The 27,467-nt window shown below is 38.6% G+C and overlaps 3 protein-coding genes across 7 annotated transcripts in view; 2 read left to right on the top strand and 1 right to left on the bottom strand.

Annotated features, from left to right (window-relative positions):
- The window catches only part of LOC133608874 (SH2 domain-containing adapter protein F-like), a 235,902-nt gene extending 232,770 nt beyond the window's left edge, over window positions 1-3,132 (top strand). For all 3 annotated transcript variants that reach the window (XM_061964481.2, XM_061964478.2, XM_061964479.2), the window contains one exon: window positions 1,928-3,132. In XM_061964481.2, the coding sequence (XP_061820465.2) occupies window positions 1,928-2,114 (187 nt within the window). In that variant the 3' untranslated portion in view covers window positions 2,115-3,132. The remainder of the gene's footprint in view (window positions 1-1,927) is intronic.
- A 10,990-nt stretch (window positions 3,133-14,122) lies between these two features.
- On the bottom strand, window positions 14,123-26,195 carry LOC133608871 (ubiquitin-like protein 7). Of its 2 annotated transcripts, XM_061964474.2 has the most exons (12): window positions 25,894-26,195; window positions 25,738-25,800; window positions 25,302-25,476; window positions 25,125-25,244; window positions 23,247-23,332; window positions 19,935-20,019; window positions 19,777-19,834; window positions 19,577-19,710; window positions 16,011-16,060; window positions 15,757-15,933; window positions 14,588-14,701; window positions 14,123-14,497 (listed from the first exon to the last, which is right to left on the bottom strand). In XM_061964474.2, the coding sequence occupies exons 3-12, from the start codon at window positions 25,474-25,476 to the stop codon at window positions 14,357-14,359; spliced, it is 1,140 nt and encodes a 379-aa protein (XP_061820458.1). In that variant the 5' UTR covers window positions 25,738-25,800; window positions 25,894-26,195; the 3' UTR covers window positions 14,123-14,356. The 2 variants fall into 2 exon arrangements, with proteins under 2 accessions (XP_061820458.1, XP_061820459.1); XM_061964475.2 differs by lacking the exon at window positions 25,894-26,195 and having other exon boundaries at window positions 25,670-25,752.
- Window positions 26,085-27,467, top strand: part of cd276 (CD276 molecule) — a 233,282-nt gene continuing 231,899 nt past the window's right edge. Inside the window, exons 1-2 of one of the 2 annotated variants that reach the window (XM_061964477.2) lie at window positions 26,085-26,305; window positions 26,382-26,508. The gene's annotated coding sequence lies outside the window, so the exon portion shown is untranslated. Of the gene's footprint in view, window positions 26,509-27,467 lie in introns of both variants that reach the window. The other variant, XM_061964476.2, reaches the window with a different exon arrangement.

The following is a 27,467-nucleotide window of genomic DNA, read 5'->3' as shown; positions in this document are numbered from 1 at the left end:
CTACGGCTCCCGGTGGGGCCCTCTCGGGGGAAGGGGCCTCGGTCCCGGACCCCGGCGAGGCGTCCCTTCTCTGCTCCGTAAAAGTGTCCATCTCTTTTCTTTTTTTTTCTTCTGTTGTGGCATATGCAGCAGGTGCCTGCTCGTTTTTCGTATGTGGGTAACAACATTTAACTATGTATATATATTTCCCAATTGGTTTAACTGCCACCCGCCTGAATCTATTTAAAATCTAATTTTTTTTAATTTCAACCACCCGACCCGACCCAACCCGCGGATAAAATCTAATTTTCTTTAATTTCATCCGCCCGATCCGCGGATAATCCGCGGACTCCGCGGTTGTGCCCGCAAACCGCGCATCTCTAGTGTGTATCCATCCAATGCCGAGTAGAGGGGCAGTATTGATCAAACCAATGCAGATACTGATACTTCTCATTCTCAAGATCAATAAATTATTAAATTTTTGATCAAAATTATAATCAAACCAAAAACACAAGATGTAACATCCATCCAAACATTTTCTACCGCTTGTCCCTCTCGATCAATTAAATATTTGAATTATTTCTTACTACTAGCTCTGTTTTAAATCCCTTGTTTTCTGCCCTTAAAGACCTCCTGTGTTCGGGAACGTATTTCCTACGTTTGTAAACAATAACAAAAACGACAAAAAGATTTTGAGATAAGAAAAACGTCAATCTAATCATTGTAGTATCCACTATATGTATCGTTACAGTTGATATTTGTATCGATCCACCCACCTTAGTTTACATCCAAGAGATAAGTTAAAGTTTAAGTTAAAGTTAAAGTACCAATGATTGTCACACACACACTAGGTGTGGTGAAATTTGTCCTCTGCATTTGACCCATCCCCTTGTTCACCTCCTGGGAGGTGAGAGGAGCAGTGGGCAGCAGCGGTGCCACGCCCGGGAATATTTTTTGGTGATTTAACCCCCAATTCCAACACTCGATGCTGAGTGCCAAGCAGGGAGGTAATGGGTCCCATTTTTATAGTCTTTGGTATGACTCGGCCGGGGTTTGAACTCATGACCTACCGATCTCAGGGCGAACACTAACCACTAGGCCACTGAGTAGGTTGAGCGCTAGCTTGCTGTTAGCAGTTAGCATGGCTTATTGTATCCTCCTACAGTGTGTAGTGTAGCATGTTTAGCTAGTCCTCTTGTTCTTGTAAGAAACGTAGTTTATTTGCCGCCATGGAGGCGAGTATTGCTGACTGCGGTGGGACACTAGCGTCTAGCTTGTTAGCGAGGATGCTATATTGCGTCGGTCGCTTGCCACTGCCAAATTTGTGGCCACAGCCTGTATGTATCATCAACATGAAATATCACGACATAACGGTAGTATTAAAATCTCTATCGTTAGCCAAATTTATATCGTACAGTGTTTATTTCGCGCAACCCCAGAACACATGTAGTCTGCGTCTTGAACTGTTTGACTCGAGAGGTTCCAGCACAACATTACTGGCAACCTGTGAATTATATCAAGCATCATTAGAGAAATTAGTTGCTGATTAAAAATGTATTTATGAAAAGAAGCATGATGAAAAGTCCTTGCTTGTTAAAAGTTATGTGCAAGATTAATGTGTAACAAATGCGGTTCTTTTAATGTTTGAGAGCTCAGCATTACTGACACACAGTAAAAAGGTATCGATCCCAGACTCCTCGAAAGGCGCGGCGAGCCTCTTAATTTGCTTTGCTTTTACTGCTGTAGCTTAAGTGATTTATCCTGGGGGTTCATTAGCTCCATCCCTATGCTGAGCACGTGACACCCTGCACTTTAAGTAGAAGTCTGGCTCAAGAGTTATCAGCGCTAATCCAGCCCGGGGCCGTCGGTCACGTCCCTACGGGCGGACTTCAAGGTGTGGCGATGGCACCCAGTGACAATCTGTACCTGTCTTTGTGTGTCCGCACAGGAGCAGCCAGGGCTTCATGCACATGAAGCTGTCCAGGACCAAAGAGAACAAGTACGTCCTTGGCCAGAACAGCTGCCCCTTCGACAGCGTGCCCGACATCATCCATTTCTACTCCAGTCGTAAGCTGCCCATCAAGGGGGCCGAGCACATGTCCCTGCTGTACCCCGTGGCCATCAGGACACTATAGTGCCATCGGTCCCAAAGAAGTCACCTTTTGGGCTCACACACGGAAAGGGAAATCCCAAACTGCTGATTCTGACTCATCTCACTGGCCGACGTATGCTGACTTTGGTGGATTTATTTGATGTTATTTATGATAGACACCCGCTTAACGGCACGGACCTCCACCAAGACGAAACCCAACGTTTGTCACGACTTGTCATTTTTTCCAGAAGGTTGCAAAAGGGAGACGTCACATATGTTCGTGTTTGAGGGAGTATAGTCCTGTCCTGACAAGGTCTGTACGCGGTTATCTTTTTCACGTCATGGTCAATATCGTCTGCCATCCGTCACCAAGAAGGGGGGCGTGTCACGCCAATGACAGCGAAAGTGGCGAGATGGACCGGAGAGCATCATGATGGATGGACCGAGCCGTCCGGCATCATACAATCGGCTGAGGCTGGAAACACACCCAACTGTTAACCTCCGACCTTTCCCCTTCACTTCCCTACCGCCGCCCCACCCAGAGCGCCTTGTGCATCGGGAGAATGAAACGCCTGCATTGTCTACCTCAGAAAATCAATGTCGTTCTGTCTGCGGATCAATAGGTACAATGGGATGGCCCGCATCGATCCGCTCTCGCTTTGACATTCCCAATTTCCTTAAAGTCGCATCATTCATTTTGGATTTTCTTAAAAGAAAAAAAAAAGGACAATTTTTAAGGCTGCCTTTAGTGTGTTTTAGTCACAATGCTGTGTGATGTCAGTAGCCTTACAATGCATGGGTCAGTCAGATCAGCTGGTGTTCAATTCTCCTTTTAAAAGACCCAATCCTTGACTGTAATTTATTGGGGGCGAATTAGTGCCGACGTGTGGGCGGCAGCTCCCCTTTTTCCGCCCTTCTTGTGAGTCCCCGGGCGACGCTTCTACTATGTGGTGCTCTACCTGTTTTTTTGTTCTTGTCTGCTTGTCAAGCCTTGGCTAATTGGTGCTGACCAATCACAACGCAGCCTGTTGGAACCTGACCCTTCATCACCAGTACATGTGCAGATGCAAATAATCTGCTTAAATTTAAAAACATTAAAAAAAAATAGGAAAAAGATTACAAGCTAAACAAGGAGCAAGCCTGCTAACTAACAAACCAGGATGTAGCTCGCTAGCTAGTAAACGGACAAACCAAGAAATAATCTACTCACAATTAAACAAACCGGGAAGTAGACTACAAGCTAGCAAACACAAAAAAAGGAGATAGCCTGCTAAAAAACACACCAGGAAGTAGACTACTAGCTAAAAACAAACATAATAAACCGAAGGTACCAGGAAGTATACTGCTAACTAACAATTCAACAAATGTTGTCTACTATATAGCAAACGTACTGTAAACCATTAAGTGTCACGTTAACTCCCAAACAAAATGGACAACCCAGGAAATAATCTGCAAAAATTTTTACAAATCACGAAGTAGAATACGAACACAAATTAGAAAGTAGTCTAACAAACACACCAGGGAATATCTTGTAAACATTTCGACAAACCAATAAGCTGTCTACTGTAGCTAGCAAACAAAAACAATCATTTGTATGTTAACTCCCAAAGAGAACAACAGGTAGCTAACAAACACACAAACTCGGAGGTAGCCTGATAACTATCAACAAAGCAGGAAGAAGCCTACTAGCTAGTTAACGGACAAACCGGGAAATAATCGGCTCACAGTTAGACACACCAGGAAGTAGACTACAGGCTAACAAACACAAACAAGGAGGTAGCCTACTAACTAATAAATGAGCAAACCAGGAAATAATCTGCTCACAGTTAGAACCACCAAGAGGTAGACTAAAAGCTAGCAAACACACTTTCGGAATTATCTTACTCACAAACACACCAGGAATTAGCTTGCTAACAAACGCACCAGGATGTAGCCTATGAGCGAAAAAAACCAAGATACCAGAAAATATACTGCTAACCAACAAGTAGACAAAACAGATAGCAAATATACAGGTAAATTAGAATATTTTGAAAAACTTGATTTATTTCAGTAATTGCATTCAAAAGGTGTAACTTGTACATTATATTTATTCATTGCACACAGACTGATGCATTCAAATGTTTATTTCATTTAATTTTGATGATTTGAAGTGGCAACAAATGAAAATCCAAAATTCCATGTGTCACAAAATTTTAATATTGTGTAAGGCTAATACAAAAAAGGGATTTTTAGAAATGTTGGCCAACTGAAAAGTATGAAAATGAAAAATATGAGCATGTACAATACTCAATACTTGGTTGGAGCTCCTTTTGCCTCAATTACTGCGTTAATGCGGCGTGGCATGGAGTCGATGAGTTTCTGGCACTGCTCAGGTGTTATGAGAGCCCAGGTTGCTCTGATAGTGGCCTTCAACTCTTCTGCGTTTTTGGTTCTGGCATTCTGCATCTTCCTTTTCACAATACCCCACAGATTTTCTATGGGGCTAAGGTCAGGGGAGTTGGCGGGCCAATTTAGAACAGAAATACCATGGTCCGTAAACCAGGCACGGGTAGATTTTGCGCTGTGTGCAGGCGCCAAGTCCTGTTGGAACTTGAAATCTCCATCTCCATAGAGCAGGTCAGCAGCAGGAAGCATGAAGTGCTCTAAAACTTGCTGGTAGACGGCTGCGTTGACCCTGGATCTCAGGAAACAGAGTGGACCGACACCAGCTGGACTGCTGCTGAGTGGTCCAAAGTCATGTTTTCTGACGAAAGCAAATTTTGCATTTCCTTTGGAAATCGAGGTCCCAGAGTCTGGAGGAAGACAGGAGAGGCACAGGATCCACGTTGCCTGAAGTCTAGTGTAAAGTTTCCACCATCAGTGATGGTTTGGGGTGCCATGTCATCTGCTGGTGTCGGTCCACTCTGTTTCCTGAGATCCAGGGTCAACGCAGCCGTCTACCAGCAAGTTTTAGAGCACTTCATGCTTCCTGCTGCTGACCTGCTCTATGGAGATGGAGATTTCAAGTTCCAACAGGACTTGGCGCCTGCACACAGCGCAAAATCTACCCGTGCCTGGTTTACGGACCATGGTATTTCTGTTCTAAATTGGCCCGCCAACTCCCCTGACCTAATTTATAAACTGCAACATGTACAAACCGCTGAGAAACAATAATCAAAATAAGTATGGTGCCAGTATGCTGTTTTTTTCCCCAATCAAATACTGGAAAGGATAGAAATGTAGTTATTCTCTTGTATCCGATTATTAATCGATTAATCGAAGTAATAATTGACAGATTAATCGATTATCAAATTAATCGTTAGTTGCAGCCCTACAAATATATAAGTAGTCTACTACGTAGTAAATCGACAAACCGGGAAATAATCTGCTCACAGTTAGACAAACCAGGAAGTCAACTATAGACTAACAAACACAAATTAAGAAGTAGCCTGCTAACAAACACACCAGGAAGTATCCTACTAGCTTAAACAAATGAACACACCACATAGTATATTGTTAACTAATAATTAGACAAACCAGTAAGTTGTCTATTAGCAGGCAAATATAAACCATTAAGTTTTATGTTAACTTCCAAATTCCAAACCCTGTAATAGCCTGCTAACTAACAATCAAACCAGGAAGTATCCTACTAGCTTAAACAAATGAACACACCACATAGTGTACTGTTAACTAATAATTAGACAAACCAGTAAGTTGTCTATTAGCAGGCAAATATAAACCATTAAGTTTTATGTTAACTTCCAAATTCCAAACCCTGTAATAGCCTGCTAACTAACAATCAAACCAGGAAGTATCCTACTAGCTTAAACAAATGAACACACCACATAGTGTACTGTTAACTAATAATTAGACAAACCAGTAAGTTGTCTATTAGCAAGCAAATATAAACCATTAAGTTTTATGTTAACTTCCAAATTCCAAAACCGGTAATAGCCTTTTAACTAACAATCAAACCAGGAAGTATCCTACTAGCTTAAACAAATGAACACACCACATAGTGTACTGTTAACTAATAATTAGACAAACCAGTAAGTTGTCTATTAGCAAGCAAATATAAACCATTAAGTTTTATGTTAACTTCCAAATTCCAAAACCGGTAATAGCCTTTTAACTAACAATCAAACCAGGAAGTAGCCTACTAGCTAGTAAATGGACAAACCAGGGAATAATCCGCTCACAATTAGACAAACCAGGGAATAGACTACATACAAGTGACTGCGAGTTACCTACATTTTGCTTGAAGTAGTTTACTACTTGTAAACACAGCAAATAGTAAACACACAAACTAGGAAGTTAAATCAAACCGAATAATAACCTAACTAATTAACACACCAGGAAGTAGCTTACTAGCTAATAAGCAGTGGGCACCAGTTATAAAAATGGAATATCTTAATGTTAGCTTTAACTTTATGTGTGGGATCAGTTGCAATTTAAAAATGTCGTTTAACAAAACGTGAAAAAAAGCAATGAGTCAAGTTGCTTGGTGAGCAAATCCAAGACAGTTAGCGAAGTTTAGGCAATGAGTAAGTGAGCGTTAGCGAGGACCCCCCGTTGTGTGCTATGCAACTGCTGTGGTTGAAGGAGGGCAACAAGACTGGTGTTTAAATATGGTACCAAACACGGTGAGCAGAACCACCTACTTGCTATGAAGCGAGACGCGTCGCACCAAGAGGACGTCGCTGCAGCCTTACCAGGACATGGTTGTTTCAATCGAACGGACCTAGGAGAGAGAAGACGAGCAACGATGTTTAAATGTTGTCGTGGGAATACGCTCGTTTGTTATTTGAAATACTGCTGCTGACGAGTGTTATTGTACTTCAGCTAGGAGAGGCCTTAGGTGTTCCAAAAGGAGGAATAAACAGAAAGACTGCAATCAGTAAATTTGCTTACGTCTATCATAAGAGCATCTTTGTCAGAAGTGTCTTAACGTGTGTGTGTGTGAGTGTGTGTGTGTGTGTGTGTGGCATCCCCTCATGGCCAAATGTATATACTGAATGTATTGTAACGGGGAGATATCAAATAAATAAATACATGAAGAAATTGGGGCTTAAAGTTGATGAGTGTGACACATTTTGGAGAGGATGTCAGTTGCCGTGCCCTGCCTGTAAATAGCCGGTGGTTGGTACTTTGAGTGAAGGACGCTGCTGCTAGCGTAGCTGTTATCAAAGCTCCAGAGTTGAGTATTGATCCACTTTGAAACACTGGAGTTGGCCTTGCTCATCACACTCAGACAAGTATGGACTATCCAGCTGGCGTGTCAGTGAAGTCCAAAAAAATTGCAATAATAAAGCAGCGTTTGTGTCAGAGAATGAAGACCCATCCATCCATCCATTTTCTACCGCTTGTCCCTGTCGGGGTCGCGGGGGGTGGAGCCTATCTCAGCTGTATTCGGGCGGAAGGCGGCGTACACCCTGGACAAGTCGCCACCTCATCGCAGGGCCAACACAGATAGACAGACAACATTCATACTCACATTCACACACTAGAACCAATTTAGTGTTGCCAATCAATCTATCCCCAGGTGCATGTCTTTGGAGGTGGGACGTCACAAAAAAGGACATTAGTTTGATTAAACAAGTCAATTGTATGGGTGCTACATACAATTTAAATAAGTCATTATTCTTAAAACAGCCATTGCCTCGCTAACAAGCAAACAAAAAAGGGAAGTGGCTGTCAACTATTAGCAAACCAAAAAGTAACCTGCTACTAGAGCTAACAAGCGATAAACCCGTGAATAGACCCCTAACACCAAGAAGTAGCAAGCTGGCTATGAACCAGAAAGTACAATTTCAACACAAAAGAAAGTTAAAAAGAAAACTAAGTAGCTTGCTAAAAAATATATATGTATATATCAAGGAAGTACTCTCACTATTTAAAAAAGAAAGGAAATAGCTACCATTAACTATCGTAAAAATCAGATATAACTTACCGGCTAACAGACAGACAAATTAAGTGTTGATATCCACCAAAAAGTAGTGTGCTGGCTAACAAACAGGCAAACAACCAGGAAGTTGCTTTTAAACTACATGTACTGTAAACACACAAACTAGGAATTAACTGACTATCGAACATTATAACCAGGAAGTAGCATACAGTGCTAGTAAACAAACCAGGAATTAGCATACAGTGTTTAAAATAATACATTTTATGTGTATTGCACTTTACAATTTCAAAGTGATACATAGTAAAAACATAAAACGCATTAAAAAGTTAAAAAAATAAATAAACTTGCTATATGCTTTTTTAAAAAGGTAGTCAACAAACCAGGAAGTAGCATATTGTTCTAATTAACAAACCAGGAATTAGAATACACTAAGTACTAGTTAATAAACCAGGAACTACTAAACAAACCAAAAAGTTGCATATAGTACTAGTTAACAAACCAGAAACTAGTAAACAAACCAGGAAGTAGCATACAGTACTAGTTAAACCAGGAATTAGTAAACAAACCAGGAATTAGAATACAGCACTAGTTAAACCAGGAACTAATAAACCAGGAAGTAGATTACCGTAATAGTTAGCAAACAAGGAACTAGTAAACAAACAAGGAGGTAGCATATAGTACTAGTTAACAAACCAGGAACTAGTCAACAGACCAGGAATGGCATATAGTACTAATTAACAAACCAGGAGCTAGTAAACAAACCAGGAAGTAGCATACAGTACTAGTTAAACCAGGAATTAGTAAACAAACCAGGAATTAGAATACAGCACTAGTTAAACGAGGAACTAATAAACCAGGAAGTAGATTACCGTAATAGTTAGCAAACAAGGAACTAGTAAACAAACAAGGAGGTAGCATATAGTACTAGTTAACAAACCAGGAACTAGTCAACAGACCAGGAATGGCATATCGTACTAATTAACAAACCAGGAGCTAGTAAACAAACCAGGAAGTAGCATATGGTATTAGTTAACAAACCAGGAATCATAATATAGTACTACATAAACCAGGAACTAATAAACAAACGAGAAAGTATCATGTAGTACTGGTTAACAAACCAGGAACTAGTAAACTAGGAAGTGCCATACAGTACCAGTTAACAAACCAGGAACTAGTAAACAAACAGACAAGGAAGTAGCATATAGTACTAGTTAACAAACCAGGAACTAGTAAGGAAACAAAGTAGCATACAGTACTAGTTAACAAACCAGGAACTAGTAAAGAAACGAGGAAGTAGCATACAGTACTAGTTAACAAAGCAGGAACAAGTAAACAAAGCAGGAAGTAGCATACATTACTAGTTAACAAACCAAGAACTAATAAACAAATCAGGAATTGCAATACAATACTAATTAAAACAGGAACTAGTAAACAAACCAGAAAATAGCATGTAGTACTAGTTAACAAACCAGCAATTAGAATACACTACTAGTTAACAAACCAGGAACGAGTAAACAAACCAGAAATCAGAATACAATACTAGTTAAACCAGGAACAAGTAAACAAACCAGGAAGTAGCATATAGTACAAGTTAAACCAGAAACTAGTAAACAAACCAGGAAGTAACAAACAGTACTAGTAAACAAACCAGGAAGTATCATAGACTACTAGTTAACAAACCAGGAACTACCTAAGAAACGAGGAAGTAGCATACGGTACTAGTTAACAAACCAGGAACAAGTAAACAAACCAGGAAGTAGCATATAGTACTAGTTAACAAACCAAGAACTAGTAAACACATCAGGAATTACAATACTACTTAAAACAGGAACTAGTAAACAAACCAGAAAATAGCATATAGTACTAGTTAACAAACCAGAAATAAGAATACAGTACTATAGTTAAAAAAAACAGGAACTAGTAAACAAACCAGGAATCAGAATACAATACTAGTTAAACCAGGAATAAGTAAACAAACCAGGAAGTAGCATATAGTACAAGTTAAACCAGAAACTAGTAAACAAACCAGGAAGTAACAAACAGTACTAGTATACAAACCAGGAAGTAGCATATAGTACTAGTTAAACCAGGAACTAGTAAACAAACCAGGAAGTAACAAACAGTACTAGTAAACAAACCAGGAAGTATCATATTCTACTGGTTAACAAACCAGGAACAAGTAAACAAACCAGGAAGTAGCATACATTACTAGTTAACAAACCAATAACTAGTAAATACATCAGGAATTACAATGCAATACTAGTTAAAACAGGAACTAGTAAACAAACCAGAAAATAGCATATACTACTAGTTAACAAACCAGCCATTAGAATACAGTACTCGTTTACAAACCAGGAACTAGTAAACAAACCACAAATCAGAATACAACACTAGTTAAACCAGGAACAAGTAAACAAACCAGGAAGTAGCATATAGTACTAGTTAAACCAGGAACTAGTAAACAAACCAGGAAGTAACACACAGTACTAGTAAACAAACCAGGAAGTATCATAGACTACTAGTTAACAAACCAGGAACCACCTAAGAAACGAGGAAGTAGCATACAGTACTAGTTAACAAACCAGGAACAAGTAAACAAACCAGGAATTAGCATATAGTACTAGTTAACAAACCAAGAACTAGTAAACAAATCAGGAATTACAATACTACTTAAAACAGGAGCTAGTAAACAAACCAGAAAATAGCATATAGTACTAGTTAACAAACCAGAAATAAGAATACAGTACTATAGTTAAAAAAACAGGAACTAGTAAACAAACCAGGAATCAGAATACAATACTAGTTAAACCAGGAATAAGTAAACAAACCAGGAAGTAGCATATAGTACAAGTTAAACCAGAAACTAGTAAACAAACCAGGAAGTAACAAACACTACCAGTAAACAAACCAGGAAGTAGCATATATTACTAGTTAATCCAGGAACTAGTACAACAATCAGGAAGTAACTAACAGTACTAGTAAACAAACCAGGAAGTATCATATTATACTAGTTAACAAACCAGGAACAAGTAAACAAACAAGGAAGTAGCATACAGTACTAGTTAACAAACCAATAACTAGTAAATAAATCAGTAATTACAATGCAATACTAGTTAAAACAGGAACTAGTAAACAAACCAGAAAATAGCATGTAGTACTAGTTAACAAACCAGAAATTAGAATACAGTACTCGTTAACAAACCAGGAACTAGTAAACAAAACAGAAATCAGAATACAACACTAGTTAAACCAGGAACAAGTAAACAAACCAGGAAGTAGCATATAGTACTAGTTAAACCAGGAACAAGTAAACAAACCAGGAAGTAGCATATAGTACTAGTTAACAAACCAAGAACTAGTAAACAAATCAGGAATTACAATACTACTTAAAACAGGAACTAGTAGACAAACCAGAAAATAGCATACAATACTAGTTAAACAAGAAATAAGAATGCAGTACTAGTTTAAAAAAACAGGAACTAGTAAACAAACCAGGAATCAGAATACAATACTAGTTAAACCAGGAATAAGTAAACAAACCAGGAAGTAGCATATAGTACAAGTTAAACCAGAAACTAGTAAACAAACCAGGAAGTAACAAACACTACCAGTAAACAAACCAGGAAGTAGCATATAGTACTAGTTAATCCAGGAACTAGTAAAAAAAATCAGGAAGTAACAAACAGTACTAGTAAACAAACCAGGAAGTATCATATTCTACTAGTTAACAAACCAGGAACAAGTAAACAAACCAGGAAGTAGCATACAGTACTAGTTAACAAACCAATAACTAGTAAATAAATCAGGAATTACAATGCAATACTAGTTAAAACGGGAACTAGTAAACAAACCAGAAAATAGCATATAGTCCTAGTTAACAAACCAGCAATTAGAATACAGTACTCGTTAACAAACCAGGAACTAGTAAACAAACCAGAAATCAGAATACAATACTAGTTAAACCAGGAACAACTAAACAAACTAAGAAGTATCATATAGTACTAGTTAAACCAGGAACTAGTAAACAAACCAGGAAGTAACACACAGTACTAGTTAACAAACCAGGAAGTAATGTGCTAACAAAGCAGGAAGGTGCTATAGTTAAAAATATTGAATTGTATTACATATATAAATTCATTGCGCTACGTGTGCGTCAATGAAATGTATTAAGGCATCATTTGTGAAATTAGATACACAAATGTTGTGTGCTCTTGTGTCTCATGCGTCGACGTTCTAAGTCCAAACAGATCCAGTTGTCAATCCAAGGTTCCATCAAGATTGTTCTCCAGAGACTTGACATCCCTCCTTCTTCCCATCAAGGCTGAAAAAAAGCATCAGAGGATCTTTTGTACACAAAGAGAGAAATCCTCTAGGGTAAAAAAAATGGGTTCAATGAGCCTTGGAGGAGGATGAAAATGTCCACTGGTGCCTCATTGTGGATTCCAGGAGGCGATGCTGGCCTGGCAGAAAAAGCAATCTCAGGTAGCAGACGTTATGCTAATCACAGCCCAGCGCTCACCTGCGTTAAACACAACAATGGAGGATTCTAAGCTGCTGTCTTCACACCTGTGTGGCTATTGTCTGTTCTGCCTTGATTAGAAACACTCCTGAGGGAAACACAATTGGAACCTTTCATGGAGTCTGCTTCAATTAATATTCCGGAGTGATACCCTTCTTCCACTGATGTAAATACCAATGTTCATTTATTTTCATATTCTTTCATTATATCTGTGTTGGCCCTGTGATGAGGTGGCGACTTGTCCAGGGTGTACCCCGCCTTCCGCCCGAATGCAGCTGAGATAGGCCCCAGCGCACCCCGCGACCCCAAAAAAGGGACAAGCGGTAGAAAATGGATGGATGGAATTTTTAGCAGTGTAACACGTTGCCCATATTTACTTACTAAACAAACAAATGCATGTGGCGGATGGGGGGAATAAAATAGAACTACACCGCCATCTAGTGTTCCAACTAAGAAACTGCATAATGAGCCACAACCGTCATCATTTTAATGCATTTGATTCATGCCTCTGATATTATCTTTATCAATAATTTAATGAGAACATTTTATAAATAAATTATGAGGAAAAATATCTCACACATAAGCTCACATAAAAATCCTTATGAAATGGAAAAAAAAGCTCAATGCTGCAATATTTTGATAAAATACTACCATAGATTTAGTCACATGACGCTCACAACTTTGTTCTCCGAAGAGACAGAAATTATTCTTGGAATAGTGCATTTTTGGTTTTCAAGCATAGCTACTAGGAGGAGAGGGGATTACAATTACTCTTGTACCGTATTTTTCGGAGTATAAGTCGCTCCGGAGTATAAGTCGCACCGGCCGAGAATGCATAATAAAGAAGGAAAAAAACATATATAAGTCGCATTTTTTGGAGAAATGTATTTGATAAAACCCAACACCAAGAATAGACAATTGAAAGGCAATTTAAAATAAAGAATAGTGAACAACAGGCTAAATAAGTGTACGTTATATGAGGCATAAATAACCAACTGAGAACGTGCCTGGTATGTTAACGTAACATATTATGGTAAGAGTCATTCAAATAACTATAACATATAGAACATGCTATACGTTTACCAAACAATCTGTCACTCCTAATCGCTAAATCCCATGAAATCTTATACGTCTAGTCTCTTACGTGAATGAGCTAAATAATATTATTTGATATTTTACGGTAATGTGTTAACAATTTCACACATAAGTCGCTCCTGAGTATAAGTCGCACCCCCGGCCAAACTATGAAAAAAAACTGCATCTTATAGTCCAAAAAATACGGTAATATCAGAAATATTTAAATAATTTAACATTGGCACTTTTTAGTAATCTTATACAATTATTTTGTACTATTTCTAAATACTAAATTATGAATGTATTCCTATCACATTACAGCCATATTCTTGTTAAATGCAAACATATTTATGTACCGGCTTTCTCATAAAATGCTGTTTTTTTTTGCAACTTCTTGTAACAAAGTACCGTAATAACATTTCACTGTAATACAAGGTTGTTTTTTTTAGTATTTGTGATGATATGGCCTTTTCTCAAATTGTGATTATAATACTAATGCTTTCTTATAAAATTATGACTTTGGCCACTTATGTTGTATTTTTAGTATGGGTCTAATACTCCTTTATAGATATTAAATAAAACATGTTTTTCCTCATTTCAAGAATTTATTACAAGAGGTGCAAGTCAAAAAAAAAACTGTGAGGGTATCCGCTGCTTAAATACCAGCATGTAAACATGCCAAAATGTCTGCGTGTTAACAAGCAGTAAAGTTGACCACACGTCCAGAAAATCCCCAAAAGTCTCGTTTCCTGCTTCTTATAATCATCCTTTCTCTGGTAAAGTCCTGGTCCATAGATTGGTTCTGTGCTCAGAGTCCTGGTCCTCCAGCAAAGATCAGCTCCAGGGCCGCTTGTATGTCTCCATCAGTGGCCTGCAGTGCCCTCAGCATCAGCTCCTCGTCCTGGATGCCCATGTCTCTCAGCTGCTGCATCTGAGACTGCCAGCGGCCCTGAAAACATCCAAACACGCACGCACATCCATTTTATTTCACTCTTGTCTCAGCACAAACTTAGTGTAGCTGGTTCTCACTATCACGCACCTGCAGGGCCGACATGTTGGAGGCTTGGAGGGCTTGCTGCAGTGCTTGGCTGAAGAGGTCGTTGCTCACCGGGGTCCCTGCTGGCATGGGGGCGGCGCCACTGGAGGACTCCGCCTTAGAAAAAAAACAACTGGATAATGAGAACAAATCCTCTCAAGGTATGAACAAAGTACGGAGGAACTTTGATTTACGAACGTTTAAATCGAGCCAGATATGCTTCCGTGTGTGAACCTTGTCTGTGTGTACGAATGCTTCGTTCATACATTTTGTGGCAGGGCACTGCCCTTTTGGGGAGGCGGAACTCTCCACGTCACTTACTACACAGAGCAGTACACTACTTTTTTCTCAGCGCTTCAGCATGCATGTCTTTTCTGTGTTATTTAGATTTTTGACAAGTTTTGTCCTATTTTGCTAACTCAATACCAGTCCTCAAAAAGAGTCAGTCGCTGTGAAGTTACAAAAAAGAGACTATTTGCAAGGAATACATTAATGGTGCTTACAAGTATGGAAGAATCCCCGAAGCGGGCTTCGTACCACAGCAAGTTTTAATTGTGATGAGAACAGGACATTGCTGGAAAAATATGCCAAAACAGACTTATTTCACAGCGGAGGAGAAGGCATTCGTCTATTTCGGCATACACACACGGCCCCTCCCCCAGACCCTCCCATTCTCTCCCTGTGTCTGTCTGCTTCTCTCCCGTCAGCTCTTTGCCAATGTTAATGTAAGTGCATTCAACTTTTTAAAATGTTTATTACGGTAGCAATTTGGTTGTTAAAGTCAAATAATTTTGTGAGGGCCCTTAAAGATACTTCTGTGTGTGTGTGTGCGTGTTGGCAGAGCAGCCCGTACAGAGGACAGCAGCTTGTTGTTTTGGCTGGTTAATAAACAGGAAGTTGATCCAACACTCCTTGTTATGATTGTTTGATATACAATACTGTATAGCACTTTATATTATTGTGTTCCAAGTGTACAAACCTTTGCTGAAATATGGGCTTTTGTCGAGGCTGGAACCAATTATTCATATTTACATTGTTTCTCATAGAGAAATTCACTTCCCTATACAAACTTTTATATTTACGAAGCCCGTTCAAGAACCAATTAGGTTCGTAAACCGAGGTTCCACTGTACAATAAGTTGCACATATGTTCTTAATTATTTGTGTTTTTACCTGACTTGCTGTCGTCGGTGTCACGGCGCTGCTTTCGGGCGTGCTAGCGAGGGCTAGCGCCGTGGCTAGCTCGCTCTGCGTGATGGGTCGAGGCCCCGTGGCGCCGCTGTGGTTCAAGGATAACGGCCGTATTCCCGTCGAAGACCCCGGCCTGCTCGACGGACCCGCCGGGCTGCCCTGATTGAAATGCAGGCAGGGGGGCGGGGATATTTCTTCACATTATGTGCAAGAAGCGAGCAGACGCTTTCACTTACGGACTGGAAGTCTTCGTCGTCGTCAGACATGCCCTCAAACATGAAGCCTCCTGCCGGAGAAGAAGAAGAAGGGCGTGTTTATTTAGCTACAAAATGAACAGAAAGTTACAGTATCACAAGGAAGTTCCAAGTTCATGGTGAGGGGCGTGGCCTTTCAAATGTTCTCTAGGTAACAAAGTGGCCCCTACTGGTTGCACTATAAATGCTTCAGAACAGTGGTTCTCAAACTTTTTTCTCCAAGTACAACCTCAGAAAACACTTGGCTCTCCAAGTACCATCATAATGACCAACATTAAAATACAGTAGCGCAGCAGATCTAAATATTCATTAAAAACAAGGCAGATGTTTTATTTAACAAGTATATTCAATAGTTTGGCCACTGTAACATTGCACACAGTTTGAACAGTAACACTGTGTTTGGATATTTAATTAAGTGATTATTTGGCGTACTACTCGTTGGAATCCGCGTACCACTAAGTTTGAGAATCACTGCTTTAGAACAGTGTTTCTTAACCATTGTTGGACTGCGAGCGCCCCCGGAAAGGCCACCAACAATATCAGTTTCTCAGCTGTGGTCCATATGGGCCACAACCGTACTCAGTTGTAATGCACTTTTCCACCACTTGTGACAGTAATGACAACATCAAACAAACAGAAGAGCTAAAGTAATAGAGACGTTTCTTAAGTGCAAAAAATATGACTAAAGTGGTGAAGCTGTTGTTTCATTTGCAGTTTAATGTTTTGACAGTTTAGTTAAAAAAACATATTCCTATTTAAATAAATAAAAATTTTCGTCAGTTATTTATGAGTCCTTTCTTATGCAGAATATTTGGTTAGTAATTATTTTTCTAATCAGGCTGACCTAACCCTAAAGTTTATGTGTTAAATAAATAATCTTTGTGATTAACACATGGTTTCATATCAGTCGACAAGGTTGTTAACAGTTGGTTACATAAAATTATTCAATACAATTAAAATCAAGAGTAAGATTACTAATTCAGTGTTAAACTTTGAGCAGCCTTGGACCCCTCTGTAGTGGAAAAGTTGGGCCCTGACCTTAAAAATGTTAAGAACCCCTGCTTCAGAACACACACATCCTTAACATTTCATGATTTGGTGATGAGTTATGGGCATGTACAGTTGACGACAGAATTATGAAAATTTCATTTTTTATTAAGTATTTCCTAAGTGCTGTTAAAGCGAGCAATGCATTTTTAACACAGCTTTTCCAAGCATGATACTTTCATTTTGGATGTTTGCAATATTTTCATTTGCACACAGTTACTAAGTTAATTCACATAAAACGGAAATTACCAGAGTCAAAATTATTAGCCCCCCGATGCCAATAGGCAATCGTTTTACTGGCTAACATCCTGCAGTCTTCTGTTACAGTTTTCCACAAGTCTCACACAACTCCGGAGCAATCATTTTCCTGAGGGAACTCTCCTGAAGGAATCAATAAAGTACTATCTATCTATCTATCTATCCCAGACCATTATTCTTTGGCAAAGCTCTCAAGCTCTGCCCAAAGATTCTTGATGGGATTCAAGTCCCATCAGGGGGGCTAATAATTTTGACTCTAGTAATTTAGTTTTTTGTGAAATAACTTTGTTGGTGTGTGCAAATAAAAATAATGGAATCATCCAAATGAAAGTAGGATGCTTGAAACAGCCGTGTTAAAAATGCATTGCTCGCTTTAACAGCATTTGGGAAATACTTAATAAAAAAATGAAACTTTTATAATTCTGTCCTCAACTGTAGCTGGTACTCAGCCCCGCCCGTGACAATATGTTTTTGTTCACGGCAGCCATGTTTCTGCATTGATCTTGTTCATCTTTTAACCCTCTGGGAACAATGAGACATGAATTATCTTCAAACCCAAACTGGACATAAAAGGCCATAAGTTTTTGGAAGGCTTAAAAAACATTTTTTGGTTATTCTATTTATTTATTTTATGTTTGTTGCTCAAATTTCTTAATATTTAGTCCTAAACAAAAATATCAAAAAGGTTTTTATGTATTTAATTTTTTTTGCTCAAATTTCTTAATATTCCAAAACAAAACTAACAAAGAAGTATTTTTCTTTAGCTCAGATTTCTTAAAATTCAGTCCTAAACAACAATATCAAAAAGGTATTATTATTTTTTGCTTAAATTTCTTAACATTCAGTCCAAAACAAAACTATCAAAGAAGTTTTATTTTTTGTTTGCTCAAATTTCTTAATATTCAGTCTGAAACAAAACTATTAAATATGTATTTTTCTTGCTCAAATTTCTTAATATTCCGTCCTAAACAAAACTATCAAAGAAGTATTTTTCTTTAGCTCAGATTTCTTAAAATTCAGTCCTAAACAACAATATCAAAAAGGTATTATTTTTTTTTGCTTAAATTTCTTAACATTCAGTCCAAAACAAAACTATCAAAGAAGTTTTATTTTTTGTTTGCTCAAATTTCTTAATATTCAGTCTGAAACAAAACTATTAAATATGTATTTTTCTTGCTCAAATTTCTTAATATTCCGTCCTAAACAAAACTATCAAAGAAGTATTTTTCTTTAGCTCAGATTTCTTAAAATTCAGTCCTAAACAACAATATCAAAAAGGTATTATTTTTTTTTGCTTAAATTTCTTAACATCTAAACAAAACTATCAAAGAAGTTTTATTTTTTGTTTGCTCAAATTTCTTAATATTCAGTCTGAAACAAAACAATTAAATATGTATTTTTTGGGCTAAAATTTCTTAATATGCAGTCCTAAACAAAATTATCAAAGACATATTTTTGTTTTGACTCCTTTGAAGGACTTTTGATGAAATAATGTTACAGGATTAGATTTATGCAAATTCATACTAATTGAAAACTTTGACATCGTTTAACAAAAAATGCCTTCACAGGGTTAGAACAAAAAAAATAGAATGTTTGGAATTTTTTAGGGCTGAAATTGGTTGAGAGAATTCCAAATGTGTTTGTGTCTTTTGACCAGCGAAGGACTTTTATGTCCGGTTCGTCTTTGGGGTACTGTGGAATATCTGCCAGTGTGTTGTACACCTGTGAAAGAATTTGACATTTTCATTTTAAAACGTGATTGAAAAAAAAAACTCTTAGGAAGAATCATGTACAGTATAATGGAGTAACACACCAAAAATGATGGCCAAAATTCAGCTAAAATTCACTCAAAAGGACAAAAAGTCAGCCTTTGTACCCTTAGGGTTAATATGTGCAGCCTCCAGGAGTGTGTGCCAAATATTTTGTTGATGGAGTTAAATTTGAAAAAGTAGTGGAGAAATAATGTAGAAAATTTGATCTTGTGTGAGAAATGTCAAGTCACTGAGAACTTTGCGGCTTAATAACAGGGCAACAGTGTGTCCGACTGCTTTGAAATGTAATAGCACACAGCGGGGGGTGGATATGAATGAGTTGACAAAGTTTTAATTTGCTGCAGACAACAGGCCTGCAGGAGTAGCATGGAAAAGAACAAGCAGCAGAAAAAAAGTCTGTAAAAAGAAACTGACTACATGACGTTTAATAGAAAAGAAGACATGTAGGAGAAATAAATGTCAATTGTTTACCTGGCATGTCGCTGTAGGAACTAGCCGACGCGTTGCGGGACGAGGAGGCGGCGGACTGAGCGGGCATGCTTCCGGCCACGGAGTGCAGCACCAGGATGATGGCGTTGACGAGGGCCGGGTGAGAACTGATGAGTCTGTGGGAAAGGAGAAGAGCAGGATGTAAAAATAAAATAAGTGATGAGATAAAAACAAACACCCACGTGTCCAACATGTTGGGGTCTGTGAACTGCACGAAGAGATCTTTGTCCTTGAGCACGCCTGAACAAGATTAGAAAATGTCAGCATTTGCATACTTGCACGCTGAGGCAGCATGACTAAGAAAAAGCTCATGTCGGGGAAAGTCTGGATGGAATCTTACCGAGCGCCACTGGGTCTGACCTGAGACCGGGTGTGGCCACGATGATCTGATCCAGAGACTCTTTGTTGGTCAGCATTTTGTAGACCTGCATAGAGGGAAAGTTCCCATGGAATAGAGTTCACAAACAGTGACACCTACTGGCCTTTGGAAGAAGCACATTCTAATGGAGAGGATTGGAACTAACCTCTTTGTGCTAAATAATATGCTAAAGTCTCACAGAAATGTTGTCTTAAAACCTATAAGACTTAAGGGTTTCTCATAAGCGATATTAATTATGTACGTACATCAACAACATTTGTAAGGTGTCAAATGCATGGAAGTGAGTGTTTTTTTGCTGAGGACACAAATTTTAATTAGGGAATTAAAATGTGGCTTTGACAAAACCTTCTCTCTAAATTTATGGTTTTGGGAATCATAAAATACAAAAATTGGAAATCGATAACACAGAGATTGAAAGAGCGTATGGAAGTACATTTGTGGGTGTTGTATTAGAACACAAGCTGTGCTGGAAACCTCACATAAAATATTTGTGTGGTAGAATAGTGAAAAGTATTAGAATCTTGGGTAAAGCAAAACACATCCTGAACCACAAAACCTTGCATGCTACTTTTTGTACAGTAATTATTGCCATATGTTAATAACTGTATTTATTTTAAGTAAAACATGAGGCATTCTATTATTAAAAAGATCCCCCTGATCAAGAACTCCCTTAGTGTTCTGGGTGCATCTGTTAAACAGCCTCAGAAACCTAGGGGTTGTGTTTGATCAGTCGATGTCTTTGGAGGGTCACTGCTGTTAACTGACCAAAAACTGTTTTTATCATCTCAGAAATATTTTTAAAGTGAGAAATTTGTTGTCAAAATTGGATCTCGAAATGATCATCATGCGTTCATTTCGTTTGGTATTGACTATTGCAATTTTCTTTTCACTCTCTTCAACAAGTCAACACTAAAGAGACTTCAGACTGTACAAAATGCAGCTGCCAGACTTTTGACCGGTGCACCCAGAACAGCCCATATTAACCCCATTTTATCCAGTCTTCATTGGCTTCCAATTAAATTCCGCATTGAGTTTAATAATTTAGTCCTGACATTCTGTGCATTGCATGGTGGGGCCCCTCAGTACATCACTGACTTGTTATGCCCCTACTCTTTAGGGCCCAGCCTCCGGTCTTCAGGCCGGGAGTCTTCTAAAGATCCCAAAAACTTGTTTTAAAACCCGTGGAGACCTGGCATTCCAGGCTATAGCTCTCAGACTCTGGAACAACTTGCACCAGTTCCTCTGTGATCTTGAATGTGTTGACAATTTTAAGAAACATTTGAAAATTTCTCTTTTTAGTACCGGTAAAGCTTTTCGTTAATGCACCTTTTAACTATCAATTTTAATCCACTTTGTATCCTTTTTATGATGTTGCCCCTGTTGTTTTTATTGAATTGTTATTGTACTTCACCTATGTGAAAAGCTCTTTATAAATAAAATGTACTTACTTACTTACTTACTTATGTGAGGATGTAATTATATATGAGTCTGTATGTAGCCTAAAAAAACCTACTAAATATGTTTATGTAGTAGGTGATTATGTATACTGTACTAGTAGTTGAATTATGATGAAACAGAGTTACTCAGATAAATATGTTTGGGTTTTATAAAAGGACAAATGATCAAATGTTCCCTTTTTTCACTATTATATCAGCAATGGTCTTTGTTTTATTCTTTGTTCTATTTTGATGGAAAATGTGTAATATTGTTGTGTTCAACATCCACCCATTTTATCCCAGCTGGGAATAATAAAATGAAATCAGTTCACTGTGCAAAGAATTAGCGGAGCATGATTTTCTTTCTTTTCAGCTCTTTTTGCTTTACTTACTGTAACAAATAAAGTTGTTTATGGTTTCACTTGCATGTAAATGATTGTGGTGCCCGCCACGGCAATATAAAAGCTGCCAAACCCTAAAAATTTGTTTTTTTTACGGCAATTAAAAATATATATATATAATGAATGAATGGAGATATACTGTATATATATATGTGTATATATATATATACATACTGTGTAGCCTATTATTAGCACACAATATATTCACTAATGATGCACACTGGAAATCAACAAAACCGCACTGCTCACAGAAAGCGATCTAGAAAATGTGCAAATATTAAGAGGACAGTAGTGGATTTTAAGGAGAGAAAGTCCAACTGTAGCAGCAGCACAAAGCAAGTGTGAAAGGACTCTAAACATGAGTACAGTCTCCAATAAGACCAAAAAAAAATGCTAGATTTGTTGCTCGTCTTTTTTGATAAAGAAAAAGTCAATAAAAAGGATTGAAAAAGTCTCTGGAAAACTTGAAATATACTCAACAAAGTACACTGTACTTAAGGCAGCAACAATTGAAAAATGGAGCAAAACAATGTAAGAAAATGATATGTTAATACTAATTAATAATAACATAGATTTGTTTTAAACACGTATACATTTTTTAGCCTCCTTAAAGAAAATAATTGCATCATGGCAGATTATGCAAATTATATTATGACATCTGATTTAACACGCCCACATTGCCATAGGTATGTGGACAATCTGGGGCAAACCCAGTTGTTTTATTGTTTTTATTTCTTACTACTAATGTTCTGTTTGTACTCGTATTACAAGAATATTTTCAGCTTTTTTTGTTTTACTACGAAGAGTGGTTTACTTAATTTTGCACTTGTATGACAGTTAAGAATGTTAAAACACAAGGAATCCACAGCCTGAATCATTCTGCCTTTGTCATTATGATTGTCGTCATAGTTTTGCATTTTACAAATGACACAATCTCACTTTTTTTTTTACACTTGTGGGACATTTACGAATATACAAAAAAGGAGGTGTGTCTGACCTTATTTTCTTTACTACATGTGTATTACAATTAAGATGATTTTACTTTTTTGCCTGTTTTATTACTTGTAATGGCTGCCTTCCTTTTCCACAAATTAATACACCTTTGTCATTCAAGTTAGGATAGTTAAGGTGGTTAAGTTATTTTTACTCTCGTATGGCAGTGAGTATTGTTACCATACTACTTAGAACATGGCCTATAAAGTTAATAGATTTGGTATGATAACAGTTGACCTCGGGACAGATTATATTTTATCTCCAATACTTCCTATAGAAAAATCACAACAAATTTGAGGTTGACCAGCAACAAAGGAATGTTTTGGTGTTCAACCCCATTACAAACACCTCTCAGTGTAACACAATACCCTTGCAAACTACAATATTAGGTAAAATATCCATCTAGAAAAATAAAAAAAACATGTTTATTAACTTCTACTTACTGAATCTCTATATGTGGAGTGCAGAGAGTGGAGAGCAGCGTGGAGCATTCTAAACTCTCGGGCCGCAGTGGCTCTGTTCACAGGTTCTGAAGCATAATAACAACCAGCGTTTACATTTACAGCTTCATCTCCATTCCCCATCATGATGTTTACAGTATATATTTAAACATACAGTTGTGGTCAAATGTTTACATACACTTGTAAAGAACATAATGTCATGGCTGTCTTGAGTTTCCAATCATTTCTACAACTCTTATTTTTTTGTGATAGACTGATTGGAGCACATACTTGTTGGTCACAAAAAACATTCATAAAGTTTGGTTCTTTTATGGATTTATTATGAGTCTACTAAAAATGTGACCAAATCTGCTGGGTCAAAAGTATACATACAGCAATGTTAATATTTGGTTACATGTCTCTTGGCAAGTTTCACTGCAATAAGGCGCTTTTGGTAGCCATCCACAAGCTTCTGGTTGAATTTTTGACCACTCCTCTTGACAAAATTGGTGTAGTTCAGCTAAAATTGTTGGTTTTCTGACATGGATTTGTTTCTTCAGCATTGTCCACACGTTTGAGTCAGGACTTTGGGAAGGCCATTCTAAAACCTTAATTCTAGCCTGATTTAGCCATTCCTTTACCACTTTTGACGTGTGTTTGGGGTTAAAGGCCTCACCTTTTCTCCTCCAAACTTTTTGCTGGGGATTGTAGCCAAACAGCGAAATTTTTGTTTCATCTGACCACAGAACTTTCCTCCAGAAGGTCTTATCTTTGTCCATGTGATGTCAGATGAAACAAAAATTGAGCTGTTTGGCCACGATACCCAGCAATATGTTTGGAGGAGAAAAGGTGAGGCCTTTAATCCCAGGAACACCATTCCTACCGTCAAGCATGGTGGTGGTAGTATTATGCTCTGGGCCTGTTTTGCTACCAATGGAACTGGTGCTTTACAGAGAGTAAATGGGACAATGAAAAAGGAGGATTACCTCCAAACTCTTCAGGACAACCTACAATCATCAGCCCTGAGGTTGGGTCTTGGGCGCAGTTGGGTGTTCAAACAGGACAATGACCCCAAACACACGTCAAAAGTGGTAAAGGAATGGCTAAATCAGGCTAGAATTAAGGTTTTAGAATGGCCTTCCCAAAGTCCTGACTTAAACGTGTGGACAATGCTGAAGAAACAAGTCTATGTCAGAAAACCAACAGATTTAGCTGAACTGCACCAATTTTGTCAAGAAGAGTGGTCAAAAACTCAACCAGAAGCTTGCCATAAGCTTGTGGATGACTACCAAAAGCGCCTTATTGCAGTGAAACTTGCCACGTGACATGTAACCAAATATTAACATTGCTGTATGTATACTTTTGACCCAGCAGATTTGGTCACATTTTCAGTAGACCCATAATAAATTCATAAAAGAACCAAACTTCATGAATGTTTTTTGTGACCAACAAGTATGTGCTCCAATCACTCTATCACAAAAAATAAGAGTTGTAGAAATTAAGTTAAAGTTAAAAAAGTTAAAGTACCAATGATTGTCACACACACACGAGGTGTGGTGAAATGTGTCCTCTGTATTTGACCCATCCCCTTGTTCACCCCCTGGGAGGTGAGGGGAGCAGTGGGCAGCAGCGGTGGCCGCGCCCGGGAATAATTTTTGGTGATTTAACCCCCAATTTCAACCCTTGATGCTGAGTGCCAAGCAGAGAGGTAATGGGTCCCATTTGTATAGTCTTTGGTATGACTCGGCCGGGGTTTGAACTCACAACCTACCGATCCCAGGGCGGACACTCTAACCACTAGGAATTATTGGAAACTCAAGACAGCCATTACATTATGTTCTCAACAAGTGTATGTAAACTTCTGACCACGACTGTACATACCTGCAATGCTCTCAGGTTCGGGCCACGTCTTTTTTAGTACATGTAAGGTCGATCCCGGTAGAATCCCGCAAGAATCCAATGTGAGATCATCTTTAAGTTTACGACCACAATGGACCAGTTCTGAAACAAGACATGGTTATCTGGAGAACTGAATGTATGCCGTGACGTATGTAGTACCTATGAGGTCAGGGTCAGGGATAGAGTTGGGGAGCTGGGCTGCCACCAGCTGTTTGAGGGTAGCCACTCTGTATCCTCCTGGTGCAACATCCCCTGGCATCATCTCAGGGAAGTGGAAGGTGGACTTGGGCTGGTTTACCAGCTTCAAAGACAGGTGCCAGTCAGATGACGTCATCTGGAATGAAAGTAGGAAACTCTAATCATAAACTGTGTTATGTTTTAATTTCACCCCCCAAACAGTACTGTAGATTTGAAGCAATGGCTGACATGTTAGCAAACATACTACCGGGGCTATCTTTAAACGCAGTTTTTTCGCTTTCGAACAAACATTATGTGCTATGGAATGTTTAACATAATGTAAAACGCACCTGTAAATGTTTTATCCTCTGAAAAATCCACAGGAATCGCGCACTTATTTAAAGAACTGCACACTCACCCTTTCCCGATGTTGACGCTCGAGTCACTTCCGGTGTTCAGTCACGTGATCTCGTTGCGTTTACTGTCCGTGTACAAGTCAGGGAAGTTTTAAAACGGTAATATTTTTCCGCCACTCTTATCAGCTAAAACAAATAAGTATTCCACCCCTACTTACATTTGTAATTCAAATATACGCTCTGAATCACACAATATATCCAATAGAATGTTTGAAGCATATTATAATCGATTTCCCTGCTGGGGAGTTCAGGGTCCTCAAAGGCTGTCTCCAGATAGACGCTTCGTGATCTGTTACACTCGCCAGTTCAGAACAGCTCTCTGAACTCAACAAACTGGAGTGGTGCTAGTTGTACTCCTAGTGTGAACGCAGCAAAATGGTCATAATCCAAGCGCTGTACTGAATTCTAGACTTTATAGCACTTAAACACGTTGCGATAGGAGGATGAGATGATGCATTTAAGGACAGTCTGCCAAACGCACCTCTTCATAAAGACAGCAAATGGTTAACATGGTGGTCGGGACTCTCCCCCTCAACATGACATCACCGCTGGACAAAGCAGCAAGGAGTGGTTAGTGGAAAAGGAACCGTCCCAAATCAATGGAACAAATTTATATAAATCTGAACAAGCCTTTTGTTTAAAACAGACCGTTATCTGGTCGCGAGAGGAATACACACAGCAGCTCCTGAAGGCAACATCGACTGTGCTGGATAGACAAAACCACAACTGGACTTTTTTTAAAATACTTTTTTCATTGTGTTCGTCTTAACATGGTAAGACACTGTGCATCACAACTGAAGCTGGCGAATAAGTTACAACTATATGACACAACACCATCATGTTTATCTTTGTTTCGCACTTACAAAAATACATATAGCAGTTAAGCTAGCGTCTCAGGTACAGCTAAAAGTATTGTATGAATGAAAGTTATGGCGCCCCCTCCCGGCAGCCTGTCATCACTGCATTTGTTTTAGTGCTGTAAATGGGAGTTCCATGCAAAGCCTATTTTTAAACAAAGTTTCATAAATTGTAGGGGTCAGAAGTAGTTCCTATTGTTCTTCTTTCAGGCTTGTGTGGCTGTACTCTGAAGGCAGGTCAAACTTCCTCTGGGATGTAGAGGATGTTGTAATCACCATCCCTGACAACTTGTGTGGGGAAGTCATTCCCGATAAAGCGCAGGGAACTCCCAGACTCTAAACACGGTGTGACCACAATAACGTACGATAAGTACATTTGAAATTGAGCAATAACAGTCTGAAATTGTAACGCAAGGCATCAACATGTAATGCATCATCAGCTATTAATTGGTTCCAGACATGACCGCGACAAATTGTTTTTGTGCGAAGTAGGAATCATTCATTTTAAATCTAATATGTTCATACTAACTAGAGCATAAAAGACCTGTGTCCAAACACATTTGTCAACATTGTGAGAGCTCTCTAGACATGAAATAACACCCTTTAGTCACATTTACACTCTTTTAATCCAGTATTGTAATTTTGGCCTGAGGCTGAGCCAATCAGTAGCCATGATCATAGACATCTAATAAGTAAACACAGCATTGGCTGCTCTGACGCGAGAAATTCGGCCGCCATCTTGAAGTGGTGATGAGGAGCCGGCGACCAGCCTAAACTGACAGTTGACATGCAGCGTTTTCCTGCTCAAATGAGCGGACTGTTGAAAATAGGAATCGGGGGATTACTTTTCACAAGTAAGATTTAACATTAACATA

The sequence above is a fragment of the Nerophis lumbriciformis genome, linkage group LG06, assembly GCF_033978685.3.
Source record: "Nerophis lumbriciformis linkage group LG06, RoL_Nlum_v2.1, whole genome shotgun sequence".
NCBI lineage: Eukaryota > Metazoa > Chordata > Actinopteri > Syngnathiformes > Syngnathidae > Nerophis > Nerophis lumbriciformis.
Note: the sequence above shows the minus strand (reverse complement) of the source record. Positions and strands in the feature narration are given on the sequence as shown.